The sequence below is a fragment of the Littorina saxatilis genome, linkage group LG1 (genome assembly GCF_037325665.1).
Source record: "Littorina saxatilis isolate snail1 linkage group LG1, US_GU_Lsax_2.0, whole genome shotgun sequence".
NCBI classification, from domain to species: Eukaryota; Metazoa; Mollusca; class Gastropoda; order Littorinimorpha; family Littorinidae; genus Littorina; species Littorina saxatilis.
Window position 1 is genome coordinate 50,860,667 of NC_090245.1, and position 22,952 is coordinate 50,883,618.

At 42.2% G+C, this 22,952-nt stretch overlaps 2 protein-coding genes across 4 annotated transcripts in view; one reads left to right on the forward strand and one right to left on the reverse strand.

The window, feature by feature from the left end:
* Positions 1-3,593: 3,593 nt before the first annotated feature.
* On the forward strand, positions 3,594-10,172 carry LOC138973075 (uncharacterized). The gene is made up of 2 exons (XM_070345736.1): positions 3,594-3,750; positions 6,260-10,172. Exon 2 carries the CDS (start codon positions 7,491-7,493, stop codon positions 9,192-9,194), a length of 1,704 nt encoding a protein of 567 aa, XP_070201837.1. The 5' UTR covers positions 3,594-3,750; positions 6,260-7,490; the 3' UTR covers positions 9,195-10,172.
* A 792-nt stretch (positions 10,173-10,964) lies between these two features.
* LOC138973093 (hornerin-like) overlaps positions 10,965-22,952 on the reverse strand; it is a 53,257-nt gene continuing 41,269 nt past the window's right edge. For all 3 annotated transcript variants that reach the window (XM_070345771.1, XM_070345756.1, XM_070345763.1), the window contains 3 exons: positions 22,084-22,293; positions 20,457-20,563; positions 10,965-19,511 (listed from right to left, as the gene is read on the reverse strand). In XM_070345771.1, coding sequence (XP_070201872.1) covers positions 16,746-19,511; positions 20,457-20,563; positions 22,084-22,293 — 3,083 coding nt within the window. In that variant the 3' untranslated portion in view covers positions 10,965-16,745. The remainder of the gene's footprint in view (positions 19,512-20,456; positions 20,564-22,083; positions 22,294-22,952) is intronic.

Sequence of the window (22,952 nt, forward strand, 5' to 3'; positions counted from 1 at the left end):
CTCAGAGTCTTGCCGTCTCAGGTTTTAAAAAGATAGATAGATATAGATAGATAATTTATTGCCAAGTGTACAATACATGAATGAACACAAAAAATACACGAGGAAAGCAGCCTGCTGTGTGATAAAAACAAAAACAAACAGCATTCATACATCACTGGCGCCTAGCATCATACACACATGGGTAAGACAATTTGGTATCACAGTAACAAACACATACACTATACAGACATGGCGAGAACTATGAAACTCTAAGAGCTGTCGGAACCCCTAGGACCCCCCCACCACTCCCCCCCCCCCTCTCCAACCCCTGTTCCCGCACTGGTAACGTTGTAAAACAAAGGCTAAGAGATCAATTCCTGCAGGAATGGAACACTGAAGTGAATGCCAACAGCTTGTGTTTTAATCTATATATATATACGACTAGTGTCTGTGTGTCTGTGTGTCTGTGTGTCTGTGCGCGATGCGCGGCCAAGGTTCTCGATGGATCTGTTTCAAATTTGGTGATCATATTCAGGTACACCCTGGACACAACCTGGTCGATGAGATATTTCAACACGTGCTCTCAGCGCGCAGCGCGGAACCGATTTTGGTTCCACCTCAGCTATTTTGGTTCCACCTCAGCTTACCCGGGCCCCCATACCGACACACCATAGCCGCTACACCACATCACAACGCCAAAGTTCTCGGTGGTTCTTTTTCAAATTTGGACACCGTATTCAGCTACACCCCGGACACAATATCATCGATGAGATATTTCAACACGTGCTCTCAGCGCGCAGCGCTAAACTCATGTTCGTTTTTGTGTTCATTTCACCATTATAAGTAACTCTTCCTTATCTTCTCCAGTGTTTGGCGTTTATCTCCCTTCCTTCGTGTGGCTTTCCCGTTCAGTTGTAAGTTACTATTTATTTTTAGAATGTCACTGCGCTGTCCAGAACGCTTCCCTTGCACCCGTAAGTTGTTCTTACTGTCAAAGTGAAAAGGTCGAATCAATTTATAGCCACGCGAAAAATACACTCTCACCTATCTCTATATATTTATAGATACAGATATGCATATATATATACGGCTTCTCTGTGTGTGTGTGTGTTTGTGTGTGTGTGTAGGCAAAAACCTATGTATTATAGAGTTCTGTTTGTGATGGGGTCTAGCGGCTTTTGTCTGACTGTATGTTCTGGCATGTGAGAAGCCACAGTAGATAATATAGGGCTAAGAAATAAGCTCTAAAATTCTCAATCCCGTTTGACAGGACTTCGCCTTTCAAAGGTGATTGTGGTGAACCGCCACGCTGTCTGTCTCTGTCGCGCCGTTCACCCCAAATTCCCGTTTCTGAGAGTGACTATTTTTAGAATGTCACTGCGCTGTCCAGAACGCTTCCCTTGCACCCGTAAGTTGTTCTTACTGTCAAAGTGAAAAGGTCGAATCAATTTATAGCCACGCGAAAAATACACTCTCACCTATCTCTATATATTTATAGATACAGATATGCATATATATATATACGGCTTCTCTGTGTGTGTGTTTGTGTGTGTGTGGGGGGGAAAAAACCTGTTGATTGTAGAGTTCTGTTTGTGATGGGGTCTAGCGGCTTTTGTCTGTCTGTATGTTCTGGCATTTGAGAAGCCACAACAGATAATATAGGGCTAAGAAATAAGCTCTAAAATTCTCAATCCCGTTTGACAGGACTTCGCTTGCAGAGGTGATTGTGATGAACCGCCACGCTGTCTGTCTCTGTCTCGCGATTCACCCCGGCGAAGCCGGGTATTCCTCTAGTATATATATATACGGCTTCTCTGTGTGTGTGTTTGTGTGTGTGTGTGGGGGAAAAAACCTGTTGATTGTAGAGTTCTGTTTGTGATGGGGTCTAGCGGCTTTTGTCTGTCTGTATGTTCTGGCATTTGAGAAGCCACAACAGATAATATAGGGCTAAGAAATAAGCTCTAAAATTCTCAATCCCGTTTGACAGGACTTCGCTTGCAGAGGTGATTGTGATGAACCGCCACACTGTCTGTCTCTGTCTCGCGATTCACCCCGGCGAAGCCGGGTATTCCTCTAGTTACAGAATATATAAAAAGGATTTTTGTCTGGAAAGGTATTTGCTTTGGTTGCCTAGGAAATTCCAAGTTAAATTAGCAAAATTTAGAACAAGCAATCATAAGTTGCCAATACATCAGCACAGATTTTTTAATGCTCCTAGAAATGAAAGATTGTGTGATATGTGCGATAAAAATGAATTAGGTGATGAGTTTCACTATTTGTTCATTTGTACCGACGATCTCACCCAAATTGTTTAAAATATGAACAGTTAATGAATTGTAAATCTAAGATAAAACTAATGAAGCTAGCAAGATTTGTAGCCCATGTTATGATTTTAGTATGTTAGCGTTACATCTAGTTTCTTTATTGGTATATGTATGTAATACATGCTTTTGTTTTGTTTTGTGTTTTTACAAAAGATGCATGGCATAATGGTATTGCCAATTTATTTCGGCTGTATATTATCGTTGTCCGCTTAATGTATACATATTATCTGTCTGATTTCTTACCTGATTTTGTTAAACCTATTTTTCTTTTCTTTTTGTTTGTATGTATGGAAGTGTATATTGCCAATTTATTTTGGTCGTATAGTATTGTTGTATTTGTCCGCTCAATTTGTATACATATATTAACTGTCTGATTTGTTACCTTTTTTGTTAAAGTTATATCTTGTTTCAAAGCCTTCTGGGCCCAAAACAATAACATACTTGACTTGACTTGACTTGACTTGGATGATATTGTGACAATGTTTGCAGGGGATACTATTTTCACTATTTCCATTAAATCTTAATTGGTACCAGGTCCATGTGCATGAGATTTTCAATGTGAGAAAGATAGAACCAGACTTGGTTTGCATGTTGTTCAGCATTGGGTTTTTTAGGTTTTTTGTTTTGTGTGTTTATTTTAAGTATGAAAATATCTCATTTTATCAACAACAACAAAAAATCCACCTTTTCTTGATCTTATGCACAGTCCCATGTTTGAGCTTCACACACGCAATCATATACATGTGTATACTTCTATGAACAAAGTATGAAGTCCAAGGTTCATTTTCAGAATGCACCTGGAATCATTAGTGCAAGGCAAGGCAATTTTTTTTTAAACCTTCGGTTAGATTGATTTGAAGAAAACAAATTACAATTAAAACAAAAAAAAAGAAATGTAATCATGGGATACAACACTTAATAACCGCTTAGGCCTACGTGTTTTTTTTACCAGAGTGTTCTCACGGCATTACAGGTACAATATCTTCTTATACGCGTATCTTATCTAGTGTTTTGGCACTTGTCTTTATGTCGGGGATTGCAATCTACGCGAAAAACCTATGCTGCAATATTAAGTGCAAAGGTTTTTACTTTCGGTTCCGCGTGGTCAGGTGGTTGCCAACAACACCGGGAAAATCTGCTGGATCTATTATTAGCTCAGGTTAACCTTCTCATTTCTGATTGGCTAGCCATGACAGAAGGTATGACTAAATTTCTAATAATAGAATACAAATCCCCGTCACGTGACGAGGCTAACCATCGCAGCTTTGACTCAAGGATTTTTGATTGGCTGAAACGGAGCGAAATATTAGCAGACGGTAGGCTTGTGGTGTAATCATTCCGTCTTGTATCAACGACAGAGAAGCTTCGTCGCGTTTGAAGGACTCTTTTTGTCCGAGTCAGCAGATTTCTCATCTTTGGAATGGCACTGTAACTGAAGAATTGAAAGGTAAGAGTATTTCTGTCATTTAAGCCTAATCATAACCTGCGACAGAATTAATTACTGTGTATAATCATGGTCAAAATTGTCAGGTGTTAAAAAAACTTGGTTGACCCCTCTACTGGGTCTAGACATGGCCCTGCAAGGTAGAGGGACAGTCGAAACAGAGGGCGGGACACATGCTCGTTGGAGGCGAGGAATATGAGCAAAGCCAAACAAGAGGCAAACACAAATGTTCACTTCACCTGTGTACCGCCTCTGCTTCTAGCATATATATAGATCTACACAAGAGTGACCTGTAACCATGGAAGTAAACATGACCGAGGAAGAAAAGCACAACATTCACCTATGATCCGTCATGAGGGCGGGCACGCTATGGAGGCCGTTCCATCGTGTCTGTAACAGTTGCTGATAGTGTTTATTATGCTTAAGTTTGGAACTCAATCCGTCAATTCATTTTTAACATTTTTTTTTTTATTCTCTTTATTTATATATAGCGCCTTATCCGAAGTTCAAAGCGCTTTATGCCGTGTGAGATGGAATTTTTTTACACAATATATCACGCATTCACATCGGCCAGTAGATCAACAGCCTATAGGCGCTGCATCCACCTTTCACAGCCTATTATTCCAAGTCACACGGGTATTTGGTGGACATTTTTAGCTATGCCTATACAATTTTGCCAGGAAAGACCCTTTTGTCAATCGTGGGATCTTTAACGTGCACACCCCAATGTAGTGTACACGAAGGGACCTCGGTTTTTCGTCTCATCCGAAAGACTAGCACTTGAACCCACCACCTAGGTTAGGAAAGGGGGGAGAAAATAGCGGCCTGACCCAGGGTCGAACACGCAACCTCTCGATTCCGAGCGCAAGTGCGTTACCACTCAGTCCCTTTCAGGATAAATATTCTTTGGTTTGATTTAAAGGGATTTGTATCAAAAATAAGTCAATAATGCACTGGATTGTGAGCTATGAATTTACAAAGCTAAAATTCTACTAAAATTCTACAATTACCCAGTTGCTGATCTGTACTGGTGTCACGAAATTTTCTTTCGCTGAAATATTTTTTCTCCCCCACCAACACGTTTCACTCATTTTTGTACCAAAAACAATTCTTATGCTAAACCATCCTCTTACTACGGGTTAGCGGTAAGTTTGGGAATGGGTTAGGTATGTAAACAGTTTTAAAATTCGTCAATTTCTGGCGATGTTTGTGAACGAAGATTTCGGGTATGTCTTAATACCGAATTCCCGCGGACGGCGTCGATTGAATTCTTAGTTCACAAACATCGCCAGAAATTGACGCATTTTAAAACTGTTTACATACCTAACGCATTCCCAAACTTACCCCTAACCCGAAGTCAGATGATGGTTTTGCAGAAGAATTGTTTTTGGCACAAAAATGAGTGAAACGTGTTGGTGGGAGAGAAAAAATATTTCGGCGAAAATTTTTTTCGTGACACCGGCTTAGCACTGTGAAAGTGAAGAGGTCACACACTAAAACTGAAAGAAGAGTAAACATTTTGATATTCACTTTCTACTGGGCCTGATGCTGACATAGGTATTAATATAGAGGAAGCATGCTGGGTATTTTTGTGTTTGTACAATCCATCGAACTCGGACATGGATTACAGGATCTTTTTCGTGCGCACTTGGTCTTGTGCTTGCGTGTACATGCGAAGGGGGAAATGCGTGAAGTGATAGAGTAGATCGATCTTTGACTGCTGTTGATGTCTTGTAAGTGAAGCCCCTCATTCTGCCATAACGCTTGTTTGTTTTCATGAGAATATGACACGATATATTCATAACTACTGCTAGACGTTATTACACGTTTAAGTCTCAGATTTTTTCTGTATGCTACTTGTTTTACTGCATAAAAATCCAAATAAGACGAGCATCGGAAATGGTAATTGCTGATGACCTTGAAATTTTATTCAGAAAAAAGGGGGATGGAAGGGTAGGGTGACATATGCAATGCTAACATTGGCACAACTGTCTCCAGAGACTCATCTACTGGCGACGGGTGCAGTGTACACACAAGAACAAGACCAAGTGTTCACGGAAAAGCTCCTGTAATCCCTGTCAGAGTTCGGTGATTATAAAAACACGAAAATACCCAGCATGCTTCCCCTAAAAGCGGCGTATGGCTGCCGGACTGGCGGGGTAAAAACGGTCATACACTTTAAAACACAGTTGTGCAAAATCATGAGTAAACGTGGGAGTTTCAGCCCATGAACGAAGAAGAAGATTTACTGGCAATTTATCCATTCTTTCTGTCTGTCTCTCTTTGTTTGTTTCTCTCCCTCTCTTGCTACCTCAACGTAACTGTGATCTGTGTTTGTTTTGAAATTAAGTTGAGCAGAAATACATTTTCCAGAATGATTAGCTAGGAAGCAAATAAAGAAAACAACATAACTCGGGACTCGGCTGTATTGTTAACTTTCAGTTCCATCAGACGAGAATAAACTTTCAGAAGTACTGTTGTGCTAAGACATTCCTCTAATTCTGTGTTCCAGATGGACACCCTGGCACAAGGACGTCCTTTACTGTGGCTCTGGTCGCTGACTATTCCACAATTGGCCATGGGTCAGACTACCATTACCCCGTCTCAGGATGGACAGGGGCAAACTCAGCACCAAACCCAACTTGGTCAGCAGCCTCGAGAACCTCAAGAGCAAACCACTTTTTCTCAGCAAGAAGACCAAGAAGGTCAACTTCAGTCTCGCTTCATAATAGCGGGAAGAGGACTGGGTCCGCTTCAGTCAGTGAAAGGAGGACTGGGTCCACTTTTGTCACAAGGAGATCTGCCACACGAACTCGGTCAGCAACCTGGAGAGCAAGCTGCTTCTCTACCTCAGCAAACCGACCAAGATCAAGTGCAACCATTTCCTTCATCAGATGAACAGGAAAGGGTACCCCTGGTTCTGCTCTCATCACAAGAAGATCTGCAGGACCAGCGATGTCAACTTCTCAAAGAAGAGGGAAGTCGATTGCGGAAACTTGCAGATTTGTTCTCACAACTGAATGATCTGGAAAACACAAGGAAATCGGCTCTCCTTCATCACGGCATGGTCCCTATGCACAGTGGGGACCCAGGTCTGGCTGGGTTTGGAGGTTCACTTGTTGGTTTCTCTAATGGTGGTCTTGCTGTTTGTTTTTACGAACAAACCACCAGGGAGGAGCAGAAGGATGATGATGACCACATCTACAGAAATCTGCTGAAGGCGTGTGGCTCTGCAGTCGCTTGTCTTGCAGCCGTCTCGGTAATCATAGAGACTTCTACAAAAAAGAAAAATCACAGCGACGGCACCCAGGTACCTGCGTTCAAATCTCGAAGCGTTTCCAGGCCACTGAGCTTAGAGAGTGTATTTCCATGTGTTCACAGCGTTCAATCTCCCAGCGTATACAACGATCCCAGTGATCTGTTGTCTCCAAGCGTTCACAGCGTTCAATCTCCCAGCGTATACAACGATCCCAGCGATCTGTTGTCTCCAAGCGTTCACAGCGTTCAATCTCCCAGCGTATACAACGATCACAGAGATCAGTTGTCTCCAATCATTCACAGCGTTCAATCTCCCAGTGTATACAACGATCCCAGCGATCAGTTGTCTCCAAGCGTTCACAGCGATCAAGCTCCAAGCCAAAACGTTCACAGCGATCAAGCTCCAAGCGTTCACAGTGCGATTTTCTGGCCGTCAATAAGCGGCTACTACAGTGATTTTGGTTTCCTGACGAAAGGAAATCACCATGAGTTCTCGGTGCCAGTGCCGGTTTTCGGTGCATGCGGACACTATTCTGGGGTCACACCGCGACCCCATCTCCAGCGAGAAATGCTGGCTTGACTTTGCGGTGCGCGAACTCTCTCGAGTGGCAGCAGGGAAGGCCAGGGGTCAAGAGGCTGTGTGGCGCAGCCAGTGTAAGCCTGCGTGGTGGGACTGTGCATGCCCTAACCCCTGGAAAAATCCAACCGCAAATCCTAAAGACTCTAAGGACACTCTGAAAGCGAAGTTTGAGTGCCTTGTGCAACACCTGAGGAAGGGAGGGCAAATTCCAGCAGACATGGTTGAGGAGATAGACAGGTGGGAGAAAGGACAGGTGCAGGAGCTGTTTCTTATGACCTCCTTCAGCTGCATCTTGGGACAGGCTAGCAACCTCCACAGCATTCTTGGCAGCGCCTTCCGCAAGATGGAGGAGACGGGTATTTCCGTCGACCACACTATCCTGACCGACCTCCGCAGCTGCCTGTCTGCCTGTGTGCAAAAGATTGACACCATGAAAGACACTGTCCCAAAGGCAAACAAAAGCAGTGCAGGTTGTAGTGACACTAAAAGAGCTCGTTGTTCAGGGCAAAAACGTCTTCATGATGAATCAGACTCCGATGATCATCTTCCTATTCGCAAACACTCAAAGCTTTCTCCTGCAGTTTCTTCTGGCTATTCCTCTTCTACTTCCTCTCTTTCTTCTCCCCCTTCTGCTTCCTCCCCTTCTTCTGCTTCCTCCCCTTCTTCTTCCTCTCATTCTCATTCTCCTTCTCCTGTATCCGTCCAGTCAGTCTCTAGCATCTGTTTAAGCCCTGAACAACAGAAGTTGGTTGAAACAGCCACCCTGCAAAAGCTAGTCCTTCAGGTGTCAAAAAGAACAGCAGCAACACTTCCACTTGCTCATAACCATGGCAACATGGTTCACATCAAATCTGCAAGTTCACCAAGGCCTAGGCAGCCAGGGCAGAAAAAACGTGCCCCCGTTTTGAGCAATGGAAGTCTTGCTGCTGTCAAATCTGTGCTCCTTACAAGTCTGTCTGCATCTGCCTCAAACGCCCCAGAAACCACAGATTTTGTAGATTTTCTCAGCTTGGACCTAGCCAGTAATGATGATGCCAGTGTGAATGATTTAGATTTTTTGGACAAACTTCTTGAAGAAAAATCCCCAGATGTGATTGTAGCATCAAGCAGCAGTTACAACACTGGCCTGGGGTTCACGTTCCAGTTGGAAACTGAGCGTCAAAATTCACCCATTCAAAATCAGGGTCAAAATTCACCCGGTCAAAATCAGGGTCAAAATTCACCCTTTCAAAATCAGGATCAAAATTCACCCGTTCAAAATCAGGGTCAAAATTCACCCGTTCAAAATCAAGCTCAAAATATGTCCTCCTCGGACCCTTTGTTGTGCCACACTTCTGTCACTGCTGGCCTCCCATCAAACATCCCGGCCCCTGTTCAGATGTCCCTGCCATCAGGAGCAGACAGACTTGATTGTTGGGGAGCAGATACTGGAGTGGAAGACCTTGGAATTGCCTTTCCTCTGGATGCAAGGGACAAAGATTTGGGCAATACAGAAACCATCAGCGATTCTGATGATGAAACTTTAAGCCCCATATCCCATAGAAGTTCTCTTGATGTTGACCTCAGTAGCCCAGAGCTTGAGGCATTGCTGGGTGATATCCTAAAGTAAAAAGAAAAGTGGGGAATCACACTTACAATATAGCAGAGCTCCTGCTTCTGTGATGAGATCAGATAAGTGGCTCTCAGCCACAGTGACTTTACATGTACCACATTTCTTTGTAGAACACAAAAAGCTTAAATAAAAGTTCCATAGACTTTTGAAAAAATAAAAAGCAAGAAAAATCAATTGGAAAATTGATATCACACTTACCTTCAGTGGGTGCACAAGATCATTTGCAGTTATGGATTCTTTTGCATTTAATTAATATGTGAAATCACCACAGGCTTCATCACATCCAAAACAAATCTTTTTTTTTAGATAAAAACCAATCCATTTTAAACAGAAATGTGTTCTACGTGTACTTAAAACAGTCCCTTGCATCCGGAAGTTTCGTTAAAGGTCACAACAAGAAATATTCTCCTCAGGTGTTGCCATCTCTCTCTTGAAGAGGGTGCACATAGACATGTGCAGTTTTTATTTCTAATTATTACATTGTTAAAAATGTTTGATGTATTGAACATGTACGTGTGCTCAAAAATTATTTTGAAAAAGACTCGAAATCGTATTGAGAAGTCTAAAGCTATTTTCATGTCTGGTTTGGTAAAACTGCTGAGGGCAGTCAATTCTAATTTGTAGGATTTTTCCTGCACAAGACCATTTTAGAAGAGTTATTGGTTGATTTTGCTGCTGCAGTTGTAAAAGGCAGCTTTGGGGGAGAGGGAGGGAGACTTCAGGGATTTCTTTACTTTATTTGGTGTTTAACGTCGTTTTCAACCACAAAGGTTATATCACGACGGACTTCAGGGATGGGGGAGGGGCAAATTCTTTTATGAAAATAAAGAAGTGAAGCATTTAGAGCGCTTATTTGGTCAATGATCAGTGCCAAGGAAATCTGGCAACTTCTGAATTATTTTGATACAGTTTAGTTTTTTTTGGCACACATTTTAAATCTTTGACGCTTTTTTTAATTAAACTCACAAAAATGTATGCATGTTTTGTTTTCTGTGTGCGTGCGTGTGTGTGCCCGAGTGTTTGTCTGTGCCTGTGTACAAATGTTGTCGTGGGAGTGTCTGTGCCAGTGTGTGCAAATGTTTGTGTCTGTTTGTGCCTCGATCTATGTGCAAATTTGTGTGTATGCCTTTGCGTGTGTGTGCGTGTTTTTTTTAAAACAGAACAGTTTACCATTTTGCGTAAGGATGCAAAGCATACATTCTCACCCGCTCTCTTTTCATTCAGCTTTCAAACAGCACGCAAAACATACATTCTCACTCGCTCTCTTTACATTCAGCTTTCAAACGGCACGCAAAACATACATTCTCACTCGCTCTCTTTTCACTCAGCTTTCAAACGGCACGCAAAACATACATTCTCACTCGCTCTCTTTACACTCAGCTTTCAAACGGCACGCAAAACATACATTCTCACTCACTCTCTTTACATTCAGCTTTCAAACAGCACGCAAAACATACATTCTCACTCGCTCTCTTTACATTCAGCTTTCAAACGGCACGCAAAACATACATTCTCACTCGCTCTCTTTTCATTCAGCTTTCAAACGGCACGCAAAACATACATTCTCACTCGCTCTCTTTTCATTCAGCTTTCAAACGGCACGCAAAACATACATTCTCACTCGCTCTCTTTACATTCAGCTTTCAAACGGCACGCAAAACATACATTCTCACTCGCTCTCTTTTCATTCAGCTTTCAAACGGCACGCAAAACATACATTCTCACTCACTCTCTTTTCATTCAGCTTTTTATAAAACTTCAAGTCTGTTGGATTATAAATATCACAAATTTACTGACTTTGAGAAAATGACCATACGCATATACATTTTCTGGACTGTTCAATGTTTATAAACAATGAAAAACAGAACAAACTTGCAAACAAAAATACACGAAGAAAAAGGACAAGCACAGAACACAGCCCAATGCAAAACAGTATGCACTGTCCCTTTATAATCTGTTGAAGTATTCGACACGACCGTTTAAGCTCAAATCTTAAGGGCATAAGCTTACTTCTGATTCTCTTCTCCTTGTTTCTAAAGTGGGTGATACACTTTAAATTCACCATCAAGTAAAGGAAATTTTAGCAATGTCAGTGCATGTTGGAAATGGAAGGTTGAGTGTCAACAGTATAAAAACTAATATTAGCTAAACATCTTTACATCATAGTATTAAAACAGAACGGCTGTCCCCCAGTAGAAATTATAGGTCCTATAACGGAACAGAACAAAAAAGAAGCATTTCAATGCAGCTCAGACCGGGAACTAGTCAACCCAGGCCCGGTTTGTAATAGTTTTAACATTGTAAATACCACGCCACGCTAATGTAGAGGCCTCTTGACTTAGTTGGCGATGCAAACACCACCCGTCACGAAACAGCCGAAGTCGGCTCTTGTGACTTACTCCCCACGACCTAAACTAAGTGGGGCATCCAGATCCAGATCACAACAAGAAGAGCAAACGCTCGATCGAGTCACTTTCGCAGTTCTGAATATTATATGAGGCATCAGATGGACAGGAAGAAATTGCTATTCACAACACAATGAGTCACGTTCACATAAAATTTGAGCCCGGTCACTTTTATAGTTTCCGAGAAAAGCCCAACGTTAAGTTGTGTGTTGCCGAACAGAAAAGGCTAGTTATCTCCCTTGTTTTTCTGATAACGTTCGTAAAAGGCTACAGATGTAAATACTTTGATGTAAAGAATAATCCTACAAAGTTTCAATCACATCCGATGAACTTTGTCAAAGATATAAAATGTCTAATTTTTCCTTTGACGCTGACCTGTGACCTTGAAAAAGGTCAAAGGTCAACGAAACCATCGTTAAAGTGTAGAGGTCATTGGAGATCACGACTAAACAAAATACACATACTCTATTTCTCTTTTTTAAACTTGAAAAAGTTTGGCAAAAAAAACCAGCAGATAAGATAGAAAACAAGTTTATTTGATATGATAAAATATGATGCGCACAATACTCTTCTTTTCCAAACAAAGTCAAGTGAATAGTAAACATAAAAAACTACAAAATCAAAGGCACGCGCTAGACTTGATCGAGCTCAAACAAACGCTTCTACGTTCTTTCATCAGATCTCAGGTTACATCCAGGTTTCCGATTTCCTTTGAATCATGTAATTTGTGTCAAATAAGAAGAAGTTTATAATACCATAATCATAGTACTGTAGGTGATGCAGCTGTGTTTCATGCAAAACACAATTTGATATAAAAGTTTGTTTTTTTCAGACTTCAATAAGGCACAATAAAAAATATTTCCGTGAAAAGAACAAATTGTATTGCATCACAGATAAAGTGAAGCAGAAAGTAAGCCAACACACCGACATATCATGACAGTCACAGAATAAAACAATCGCATAATTTTCACAACTTTTTCTCTGTCTTTACTTGTAATGATTTATACTACACTCCTCTGTCCACATTATTTCATTTTTTGGGCGGGGATGTAGCTCAGTCGGTAGCGCGCTGGATTTGTATCCAGTTGGCCGCTGTCAGCGTGAGTTCGTCCCCACGTTCGGCGAGAGATTTATTTCTCAGAGTCAACTTTGTGTGCAGACTCTCCTCGGTGCCCGAACACCCCCGTGTGTACACGCAAGCACAAGACCAAGTGCGCACGAAAAAGATCCTGTAATCCATGTCAGAGTTCGGTGGGTTATAGAAACACAAAAATACCCAGCATGCTTCCTCCGAAAGCGGCGTATGGCTGCCTAAATGGCGGGGTAAAAACGGTCATACACGTAAAAGCCGTGGGAGTTTCAGCCCATGAACGAACAAACAAACAATTGTTGCATTTAATTAAGATTCATTTTTTACTTATTTTTCAAGCTCCGATCACACACACACACACACACACACACACACACACACACACACACACACACACACACACACACAATAAGTATATTAGCAATGCAGCAGAGGAAAAAAACATACAAAGGTTTGCTTTGTTTTCTTGAAATTCCCTCATAAAACCTACTATGATAATGGCCTACAACAAATATATGTCTTCATAGAAACACATAAAGCACCAAAAGGTATTTAGTAAAAAGACAACACCCTGCGTACAGGCAGTTTGGTTTTTAGCAAATTCAATGTCTGCATCCCTTTACATTTAAAGTGCATGAACTCTTCTTTATGCATACAATTCATAGACACCAACATATTTGACTTTAGCAAACTAAATGTAGGCACACAGCAATGTCTCGGTGCAAGAAAACTTTAAATACAGTCTAAATCAAGTGAAATACTAATTTCATAATTACATAATACCTCATTTTCCATTCATTCCAAAGATACATTATTGAACGGAATTATTTTTCTTTTTGATTATTTATCACTGTCCAAGTTAAAGATCATTACAAACTAAATTTTACATAAACACTAACATGAATACAAAAATAAACAACCTTGCTAATGCGTCATACTTCTGATATTAAAAAATTGAACCAAAAACAAATATGCAAACAAAAGCGAACTTGAATTTTTTCAAAAGAAAGATTGGAATGAACATGAATACCACTGACATGTGCACAAAAAAGCGCCCCCAAAAGTGTTTATCTTGCATAAAAAACTTCGATCAACAACAAATATTGCAGATTGTTGCGACTCATCACATGATTCTATCGTAGAACATTTAAATGTAAGCAAAACAACAACAATAAAAATGCTGATATGTCATACAAATATGAATGGAATCATCTCATACTCTTTAAAAACAACAAACAGGGTAGAAATTTGTGATATGTCATTGCTGTATATATACCAGTATAACATGATACAGTCAAAAATATAGTGTATCACTCAATAGTCATTGTACAAAAGATTAAAAAAAGCAAAGAATATGATATTCACAACACTTGGCTGATAAGTACAGAAACTGCCCTTGCTTATTCCTTGAGAAGCAATATCGTGACGCTCATAAGAAAAATACCTATCTCAGTCTCAGGCATTTCTGCAGTGAAACTACAGGGGAAACTACTGGAAGGGTATCTATCATGTGTTAGAGAGTACACACTCTCCTACCATCGGAAACCATTGCCAGGGTAACGTAAGCAAAACTGTCGATCTCGTTTCTTGAGTTAGGCACTTTTTCTTAACGATACAGGAAGACTTGTTTTAAGAAAGTGAAGGTATGCAAAAGCTCTTTGTGGGTTGTTATGCAGTTTTGCTGATTGAAAATGTTGCTGTCAGCTCTTTATCTCACGTTTATCCAGCTGTAACCGCTCGAGATAGGCAGTTAGCAGCTTATAGGCAGATTGTTCAAAATCCAAAGAAGTTTTTTTTTGCGTTTTTCTCAAAACATCAAAAAATGACATAGGCAATTATCTCATGAGCGCGACGATATGCTCCTCCAAGACAAACATTTCCTTGTCTCACAGACTGGCTCACATACACCATAACTGATACATATTACCCAATATTGACGGACTGTGTGATGATATCTTCTGCTATGGTCTGTTGAGACAGTGATATCAAAATCGAGACCGGAGGTCGAGATTTTGATATCACTGTCGAAACAGACCAATGGCAGAAGATATCATCACACAGTCAGTCAATGTTAGATATATTGCTAATTCTCTGGACATTTTGTATTTTCTGTAAAGAAATTACAAAACTATTTGTCTCAGTTTTGGCTGTTCCATATTCCTCCCTCTGATTATTATTTCTTTTTGTTCACTCTTTTCTTGTACTTTTCAGTATTTTAAAATGTCTTTCTTTTCAAAAAGTCTTTAGTCACTTGCTCAACTAAATTCTGGGATAATTACATTTTCATATATATTTGTTTGTTTTTAAATTTAGGTGTTTTTGTTTTTGAAGTGGGGAAGCAATAAAGAGGTCGTCGATATCAAAACTGATATCGACGGAAATGTCGTCGATATCACTTTTGCACTGAGCTCAGTTTTGCCCAATTGACCAATGAAAATCCACGTAACATATGAAATAGCAATATAGCTGTATATCACGCACATACACTGGAACCCCAATTTGTTCAAGTCCCCAAAATTTAAGGCTTCCCCTCTTTTGAGATCTCACTTTATCTGATTTTCTGTGCAAAACCTCTGAAAATGTATGTCCTTTTAAAGACTCCCTCCTTTTCAAGGCTTGACCTCTGAGTTTGTGTGGGTGGTTTTTTTAGGTCTTAACAGAGGAATTCCACTGTAACTGTTTGTTGTTTCCAATAATACAAAGTCAACAAAGTCTATCTTGCAAAATCAACTTTGGATTTTTTTTTTTGGGGGGGGGAATCAGTTCGAGCTTTAGTCAAAGACAGATTGCCATTTATAAATCACTAAAAATCAAAATCCATTTAAGCTAAACCACCAGAAGGGTGTCACTGTCAGCCTGTAACACTTTACAATAAAAGTGCAATCAGAATTACAGAGTTCTTTTTTTCTGCAACTGGTTCTCTGCATTGTTCACAAAAACTTGAAGAACACCCTTGAGAATCAACTGCTGAAGTATGGAAGAATCCATGACACTGACTAGGGTTAGTTCTATCTAAAGTACAGAATTGGCAAACAGAAACATTTGACTCCTCATACTCTGCAAATTATATACCACTAAAAATAATTAAACAAGAAATTCCTCCGAGGTAGGAAAAACACCCCCGTTGGTCAAAGGGAAATAACCATTCTCACTGCCACCAACTGAGAAGGTTATTTCCCTTTGACCATTAATATGTCCCTCTATAAGTCCTTGTAGAATCTTAATCCACCAATAACTCCCTAACCGTGTGTTTGACTGGTCCCAATTTTTGTAAGGACCGTCTCAGGAATGTATAGAACCTGTTCACCAAGTTTGGTGACGATCGGTCCGTTCATTCTTGAGATCTATATGCGAACACAAACACACAAACAAACAAACAAACACATCGACCGAATCCTATACACACCCCTATACCGGGGGTGTAAAAATGACTTCAAACTTGTCACCAACTGGCTGGCAGTCTCCCTCAATAATTATAATTGTTCAAAACACAAAGTGTAACCATGGTAGAACATTATGTGCAGAGTTGCTCATAATTTCAATGTGAGGAATTTCAGAAGTAATCAAACCAGAGACTGTCTGGTTCCTTCACCCCTTTGCCACAAAACAATGCCACATTTGTTTGTGTTGTATATCTTGTTGTGAGTGCTTTGCCTCACTAGGTCATGACTCTCAATGCCATGTTCAGGCAAGTCCCCTTTTAACAAATCTTCAACTCAAAACTTTCACAACCAAGTCTCACAACAAGAATCTGGTTTGGGTACCTTTTCTGATGCAGAGAGGTGAAACGTTCACTTGAACGACAAGTAAAAAAAGGGTTGAAACACAAGTCTCTCATGGAAAGAGTTGAAACACAAGTCTCACGGTGGAACCTATTTCATACTCTCATAGTAAACAGGTTTTCTGCAAAGCAGGTCTGGTGTGGGACATACCCGTTCAGGTTTGTTATTTGCAGTGTCTGAAGTCTATTTCTTCTCTTTGTGCTTGTTCCTGCACACAAACACTCAACACTGGTAGAGTCTCCGGAGGTTCACCGACATCTTCAGCCTACACTCACACGTAAATGTCATCGTCTTGTTCCACCACTCCATCCACTTGCATTGACAGGACAGAAGCGTTCCCAGCACCATTAGCTGCTGGCAAGATTCTGATGGGCGATTCAGGCAAGACTGTCTCAGAGGAAGGCGCGCTCCTTGCTGAAGTTGTACTCAGTTCCATGTCAGTGTTCATATTCACTGTTGGCAGGTCCGAAGTGTCAGACTTGGCAGTTTCATTCTGCTGAGGAATGTGAGAACGTCCCCTATAAACAGAATTTGGGTCACCATTTCCTTCACGACCGTTTGACGTGTGGGGAGACTTGCGAGAGTGTTGCGGTGGATACGAAGGACTGAGCTCAGGTTTCGCTCCTCCACTGGGTGAAGAGCTCAATGCCGCAGCATGTGGAAAAATGGCAGCACTGTCTGGTGCAAAGTTTTGTGTGGGGTTATGGGGAGAGCCAGTGCTCTTGCTTCCTGCAGGACTTAGCGGTGAAGTTGGTGCTCTCTTCAAGCCTGAGGTAGTTGTGCTGGCATTACGCGATCCCTCCTGAAAATGTGGTCGCCCACGCTGCTGACCGGTGCCTTCATGATTTCTTGGTGCAGAGTAGACTCCTAGCCCTGGCCCTGGTCCCGAAGTACTTGGTGGTCGGGTGGTTCTGGCTGGCTTAGGTGGACGCTCTGATCTGGGGTACCCTGGCGCGGGGTGCCAGTTCTGGTTCACGGTATCAGGAATTCTTTCAAGACCTTCCGGCTGACTGGTTCTTAGGGGCCTGTTCTGGTTGCTATGACCACCTGTGTAGCGAGGGTCAGAGGGTCTGCTGCTCCTAGCGTCATCTTGAGGATTTGATGGCTGTACAAGGCGGTCTGCTGGTCTCTCAGCTCTGCTACTGTCTCGTGGTCGATAAGGTGGAGGATCAGGAGTTCCGTTCAAGGAACTGGGAGGCTGGCCTCGGGAGGGACTGTGAGGCCCTTGGCCTGTGTCTGGGTAAGATCTTGTACCCTGGTCAGGATAAGGAGGTGCTCGGGGTCTTGTTGGCTGGTCTTTTTTTGGGTGGTCACCTGGCCGGTCCCATTTTCTATACTCACCATGACCTGCTGGTGGCTGTCTTCCTTGCAGCCTGCTCTGCTCTTTATAGTGTTCTTCTTGGCTGACCCTCTGCCTCTCCAGGCTGTGTGAGTATGGATGGTGTTGATTATGTTGGGCCGCTGGTGCCTCACCATGGCCAGGTCTTGGATTGTACCTGGGAGGACTCCGGCTCTGATCAGGGTGGATGTCCCTCCTCTCTCCTGGTCTGGGATTCAAGTCTTGCTCCCTGCGTTGTTCAGCTGCTCTGGATCTTGGTTCGGGCTCCCTCCTACCTCTCGGGTCCAACATAGTTGTGTCCCTTGGGTGGGCATTGAAGTTCCTCTCTCTTGGCAGTGACTGCGCTTTGGGATGTCCTTCTTGGCGTTCTGGGTAATGTCGAGACTGTTGCTGCTCTGCCCTGACTCTGTCGTATCTTGAGTCCCCTGCCTCATGATGTGACCTTGCTTGTCCCTCTTGGTCAGTGTGCGACCTTGACCTGCTGTGCCCTCTGTCTCCGGTACTGCCAGCTGGGTTTTGTGTGCCTCGCTTTCTGTTTTCCTTTCCTAACACAGCTCTTCCCTCATCTGGTCCGTCATCACGCGACCACACTGGCTGGCTCTGGTGATGAGCAACTCCCCTTTGAAGGAAAGCAGTGTTAGGATTATCATCATCTCCTTGGCCCCTACCGCAGGCAGCATCAGCAATGTTCTGCACAGAGCGGCTATACTGCCTGTTGGACAGTTGAGCACGCTCACTGTCAAATTCGCCATCTTCAGTGCGCCTGTCAATGTTGTCCATGGACTTGCTCAGATGCTTCATCAGCCCACTGGAGGAACCCTTGGCTTTTCTGATGTGGGGAGGAACGTTTTTGCTGGGGCTGGTCCTGTTGTATCCGTCTCTCCTGGCCGATGTCTGATCTTCCAGAGTGTTGGGGTTGTTTTCACTCAACGGTAGATGTGATGCAGGATCACCTGTCAAGTTGGTCTGCGACCTTGATCTTGCTGCGTGTGAAATATCCATGGATGATGCTCTCCCTTCCCCCTGACCCTCAGCGGAAGTTGCATGTCCTTGGCGGGTGGATGCAGACAGAAGTGATGCTGGACTTATAATCAAAGGTGACGCTTCTAACCTGCTTGTTGTACGCTGCTCTGAGATTCCCTCCCTGCTTTGTGGAACAGAGGGGGGAGCTGTTTCACCCTCAGAAGGCAGACTGATAAGAAGACCGTCACTGTCATTCTTCTGCCTGTTCCGCAGCTTGTTGGACTTGGAGTTCTTCTTGCGGGCAATATTGTTGGACGACGTGACAGGCAGCTCGATTCCAACGTCGTCAGGTTTAGCGATGCTGTTACGACTGTTGGGGGGTCCCACCTGCATTTGCTGATTTCTCTCCCTGTTGTTTTGACTGCCACCATCATCACTATTTTGCTCCTCCACCATCACACCGTCTGTAGAGGAGTCTGACGATGACACCGACACGGTTCGGCGACGATGTCGATGACGATTCCCAGACGGGTGAGTCTCATCACTGGAGTAGGACGTGGACAGGTTGGCCTGTGATCGACCGATGGTGTCCGGTGAGCTGGAGTCCGTGGACAGGTCATGTGACCCGTTGCCCTGGAAACAGAAGGCAGGGTTCTCTGTGGTTGGACTGATGGCCTCCTCATAGCTGGGAGGCTGGATGGGACCAGCTGGGTGGTAGCTGGCGTCAGCGAACCCCTGTAACCAGAGAGTGATAACGTTAGAGACACCGCCTATGATTCCAGCGCATTGGGCTGGTTGTGCTGCGGAGACAATAGACAAATTCCAAGAAAAAAAAGTGTTTCCTTCACACCCACATAAGTGATCAGCCCCTCCAATATTTGTACGAGGTTTTGCAAGAAAAGGTCACTCTTCCACAACCCATACAAACCCGACTGAGTTATTTAAAAAAATGGTCTATTCCAACCCCATGAGTGATGCTGGGTGATTAAATCTCATACACAATGGACAACCGTTACTTTTGGTGATAATTCATCATGCAGAAGGTTTGATTAAGCAAATTCAGGGAGATCGGAAAGGACTTTCATATGATGCAAATCAGTACCACAGAAAAAGGGATCTTTTTATTGATGTCAAAAAATTGTGCCAGGGTAGTGATTTATACAGTGGAACCCACCTTTCAAGACCAAAACTCTATGCAAATCAGGTCTTAAAAACAAGGGAATTTTAACATTGAGGTCAATTTACAGACATGTTTATTCATTTTGGGTTATATACAATTGTTTGATAAAACAAACATATAGAACGATAACAAACAGAAATGCTTATGAACATGTTCTAAGAATAATAAACAATACACACAGTGTCAATCACACCATGGCAGTCAAACGATACGATCAACACAGATGCAGAGATTATTTCCATAAAATCTTAAACACTAAACATGGCAGACAAACGATACGATCAACACAGATGCAGAGATTATTTCCATAAAATCTTAAAGACTACGGTCTTAAAAGGGGGGCAGGTATTAAAAGCTGGGGTCTTCACAGGGTAGTTCCACTGTAATGACTACAGTCATATCTGTTTCCTCTATTGAAAATGTCATGGCGTACTCAGCTCCCACCTTCTTTGCCCATTAATAATTACAAATCAGCAAAGCCATGCATGCTGCACACTTACTAAATTGAGATAACCAATAGGGGTATTGCTGAGCACATCCTCATAGCTGGGCGGCGGGTCACGAGGTATACCATCCGCATCCCTCCTTTCACCTCGCCGCCGATGACCTGCAAAATAACCCATACTTTCGTTAACACACTGGTTATTTTTCATATTTTCCTTTTTTACATTTGTGACCCTCCACCACGAAATGAGTCGCATGTCACCTCGCGCGGTTCTGCGCTAGGCTTAATATAAGTCCGGGGAGTGTCTGGTAACAGTGTGAGGGTCACCTTAGTCACAGGCTTATAACTCAACAGTTTTCGCTCTTTTCTAAAACGGTTTTCACCACTGGATAGAGCATAAAAAACTCTTTATGAAAATGTAAAAATATGAAAATCATGCAAAGGTGACATGCGACTCATTCCGTGGTGGAGGGTCACATTTAGTCAAGTTTTGACTAAATGTTTTAACATAGAGGGGGAATCGAAACGAGGGTCGTGCTGTATGTGTGTGTGTCTGTCTGTCTGTGCGTGTGTGTAGAGCGATTCAGAGTAAACTACTGGACCGATCTTTATGAAATTTGACATGAGAGTTCCTGGGAATGATATCCCCGAACGTTTTTTTCCTTTTTTTGATAAATACCTTTGATGACGTCATATCCGGCTTTTTGTAAAAGTTGAGGCGGCACTGTCACGCCCTCATTTTTCAATCAAATTGATTGAAATTTTGGCCAAGCAATCTTCGACGAAGCCCGGACTTCGGTATTGCATTTCAGCTTGGTGGCTTAAAAATTAATTAATGACTTTGGTCATTAAAAATCTAAAAATTGTATTTTTTTTTTCTTTCTAAAACGATCCAAATTTACGTTCATCTTATTCTTCCTCATTTGCTGATTCCAAAAACATATAAATATGTTATATTTGGATTAAAAACAAGCTCTGAAAATTAAATATATAAAAATTATTATCAAAATTAAATTTTCGAAATCAATTCAAAAACACTTTCATCTTATTCCTTGTCGGTTCCTGATTATAAAAACATATAGATATGATATGTTTGGATTAAAAACACGCTCAGAAAGTTAAAACAAAGAGAGGTACAGAAAAGCGTGCTATCCTTCTGAGCGCAACTGCTACCCCGCTCTTCTTGTCAATTTCACTGTCTTTGCCGTGAGCGGGTGACTGACGATGCTACGAGTATACGGTCTTGCTGCGTTGCATTGCGTTCAGTTTCATTCTGTGAGTTCGACAGCTACTTGACTAAATGTTGTATTTTCGCCTTACGCGACTTGTTATTACTTTATTGTCCCAACGCTGGAAAATTCGGGTCGCATCCTCCCAGTGGAAAACTAGCAGCAACAGAATGTGCTACCCAGGTGTATGCGTGTTTAGGTGTAATCAGCAACTTGCACTTAGGGCACAATGTCTTTTAAGTGCCACAGCGGCGACACGGGGGTGGAACATGGATACCGTCTCTGAGTCTGCACATAAAGTTGACCCGTGTCCGTCCCAGCCCTGATTCGAACCTGCAACCCTAGTATCACACATCAAGTGCTCTACCAACTGAGCTACCGGATAAAGACATTTTTTACTCTCGCTGTCTGTACGTCAGCATTTATCAAGTTTCAAATATTCAAAGTTCTTACGTCTGTGTCCACGACTGACAGAACCGCTGACGGTGTCGACTTGCTGCTGATGTCGATGGGCTCGCCTGGCCTGGCAGGAAAGACGACGGCAGCGTCGGATGAAGAGGATGAGGAGGCAGATGACAACGATGAGAAAGACGGAAACAACCAGGGGAATAATGATGCTAACCGTGATGGGGCTGGAACTCTTAGATCCCCCTGATGTGCTTCCTGAAAGCAAATAATAGTAAATAAATAAGGAAATGAATAAATTAGTAAATAAGTAATTAAACACTCACACACCACACATGCATAAATAAATCAATTTGTCATCATTTTCACGAGTTTTCATTCACAAACACCTGGGAAATAAATCTCATGTTCCCCATGCAATAAATCCCCGGTTACCATAGTTGCAGGAAGCAGGTTATACATGGATAATCAAAAGCAAACCCAATAGAAACGTTCAGGGATTCTTCGGCTCTTTTCATTGGCGTTTCCCCAGACCTAAACAGACGACACGACACTGCTTTGCAAAGTTCCAAAAACGAACTGGCAAAATGGCAAAAGTAAACAAAAAACAAAACTACTTCATGAAATGTCATAAATTAATCACAAATGAAACCTAGCAATATGTTTTGTTTTCGTACAAAGTCATGGAGTGCGTGTATCTGTGTTTCGATACACAGACGTTCGGAGAAACACGAACGTCAAGTTCAAGTCAAACCAATTGACTCCTGACACACAAATTTTGACCCGTGCACAAGATGTTATATTGATAAACGAAGCGCAAATAAGAAATAATAATAAAAGCAAAGAACATAGCAACAAGATATGCAAACATCTAACAAAGCCGAGCAAGCAGAATGACAGGTCTAATGAAAAACAAG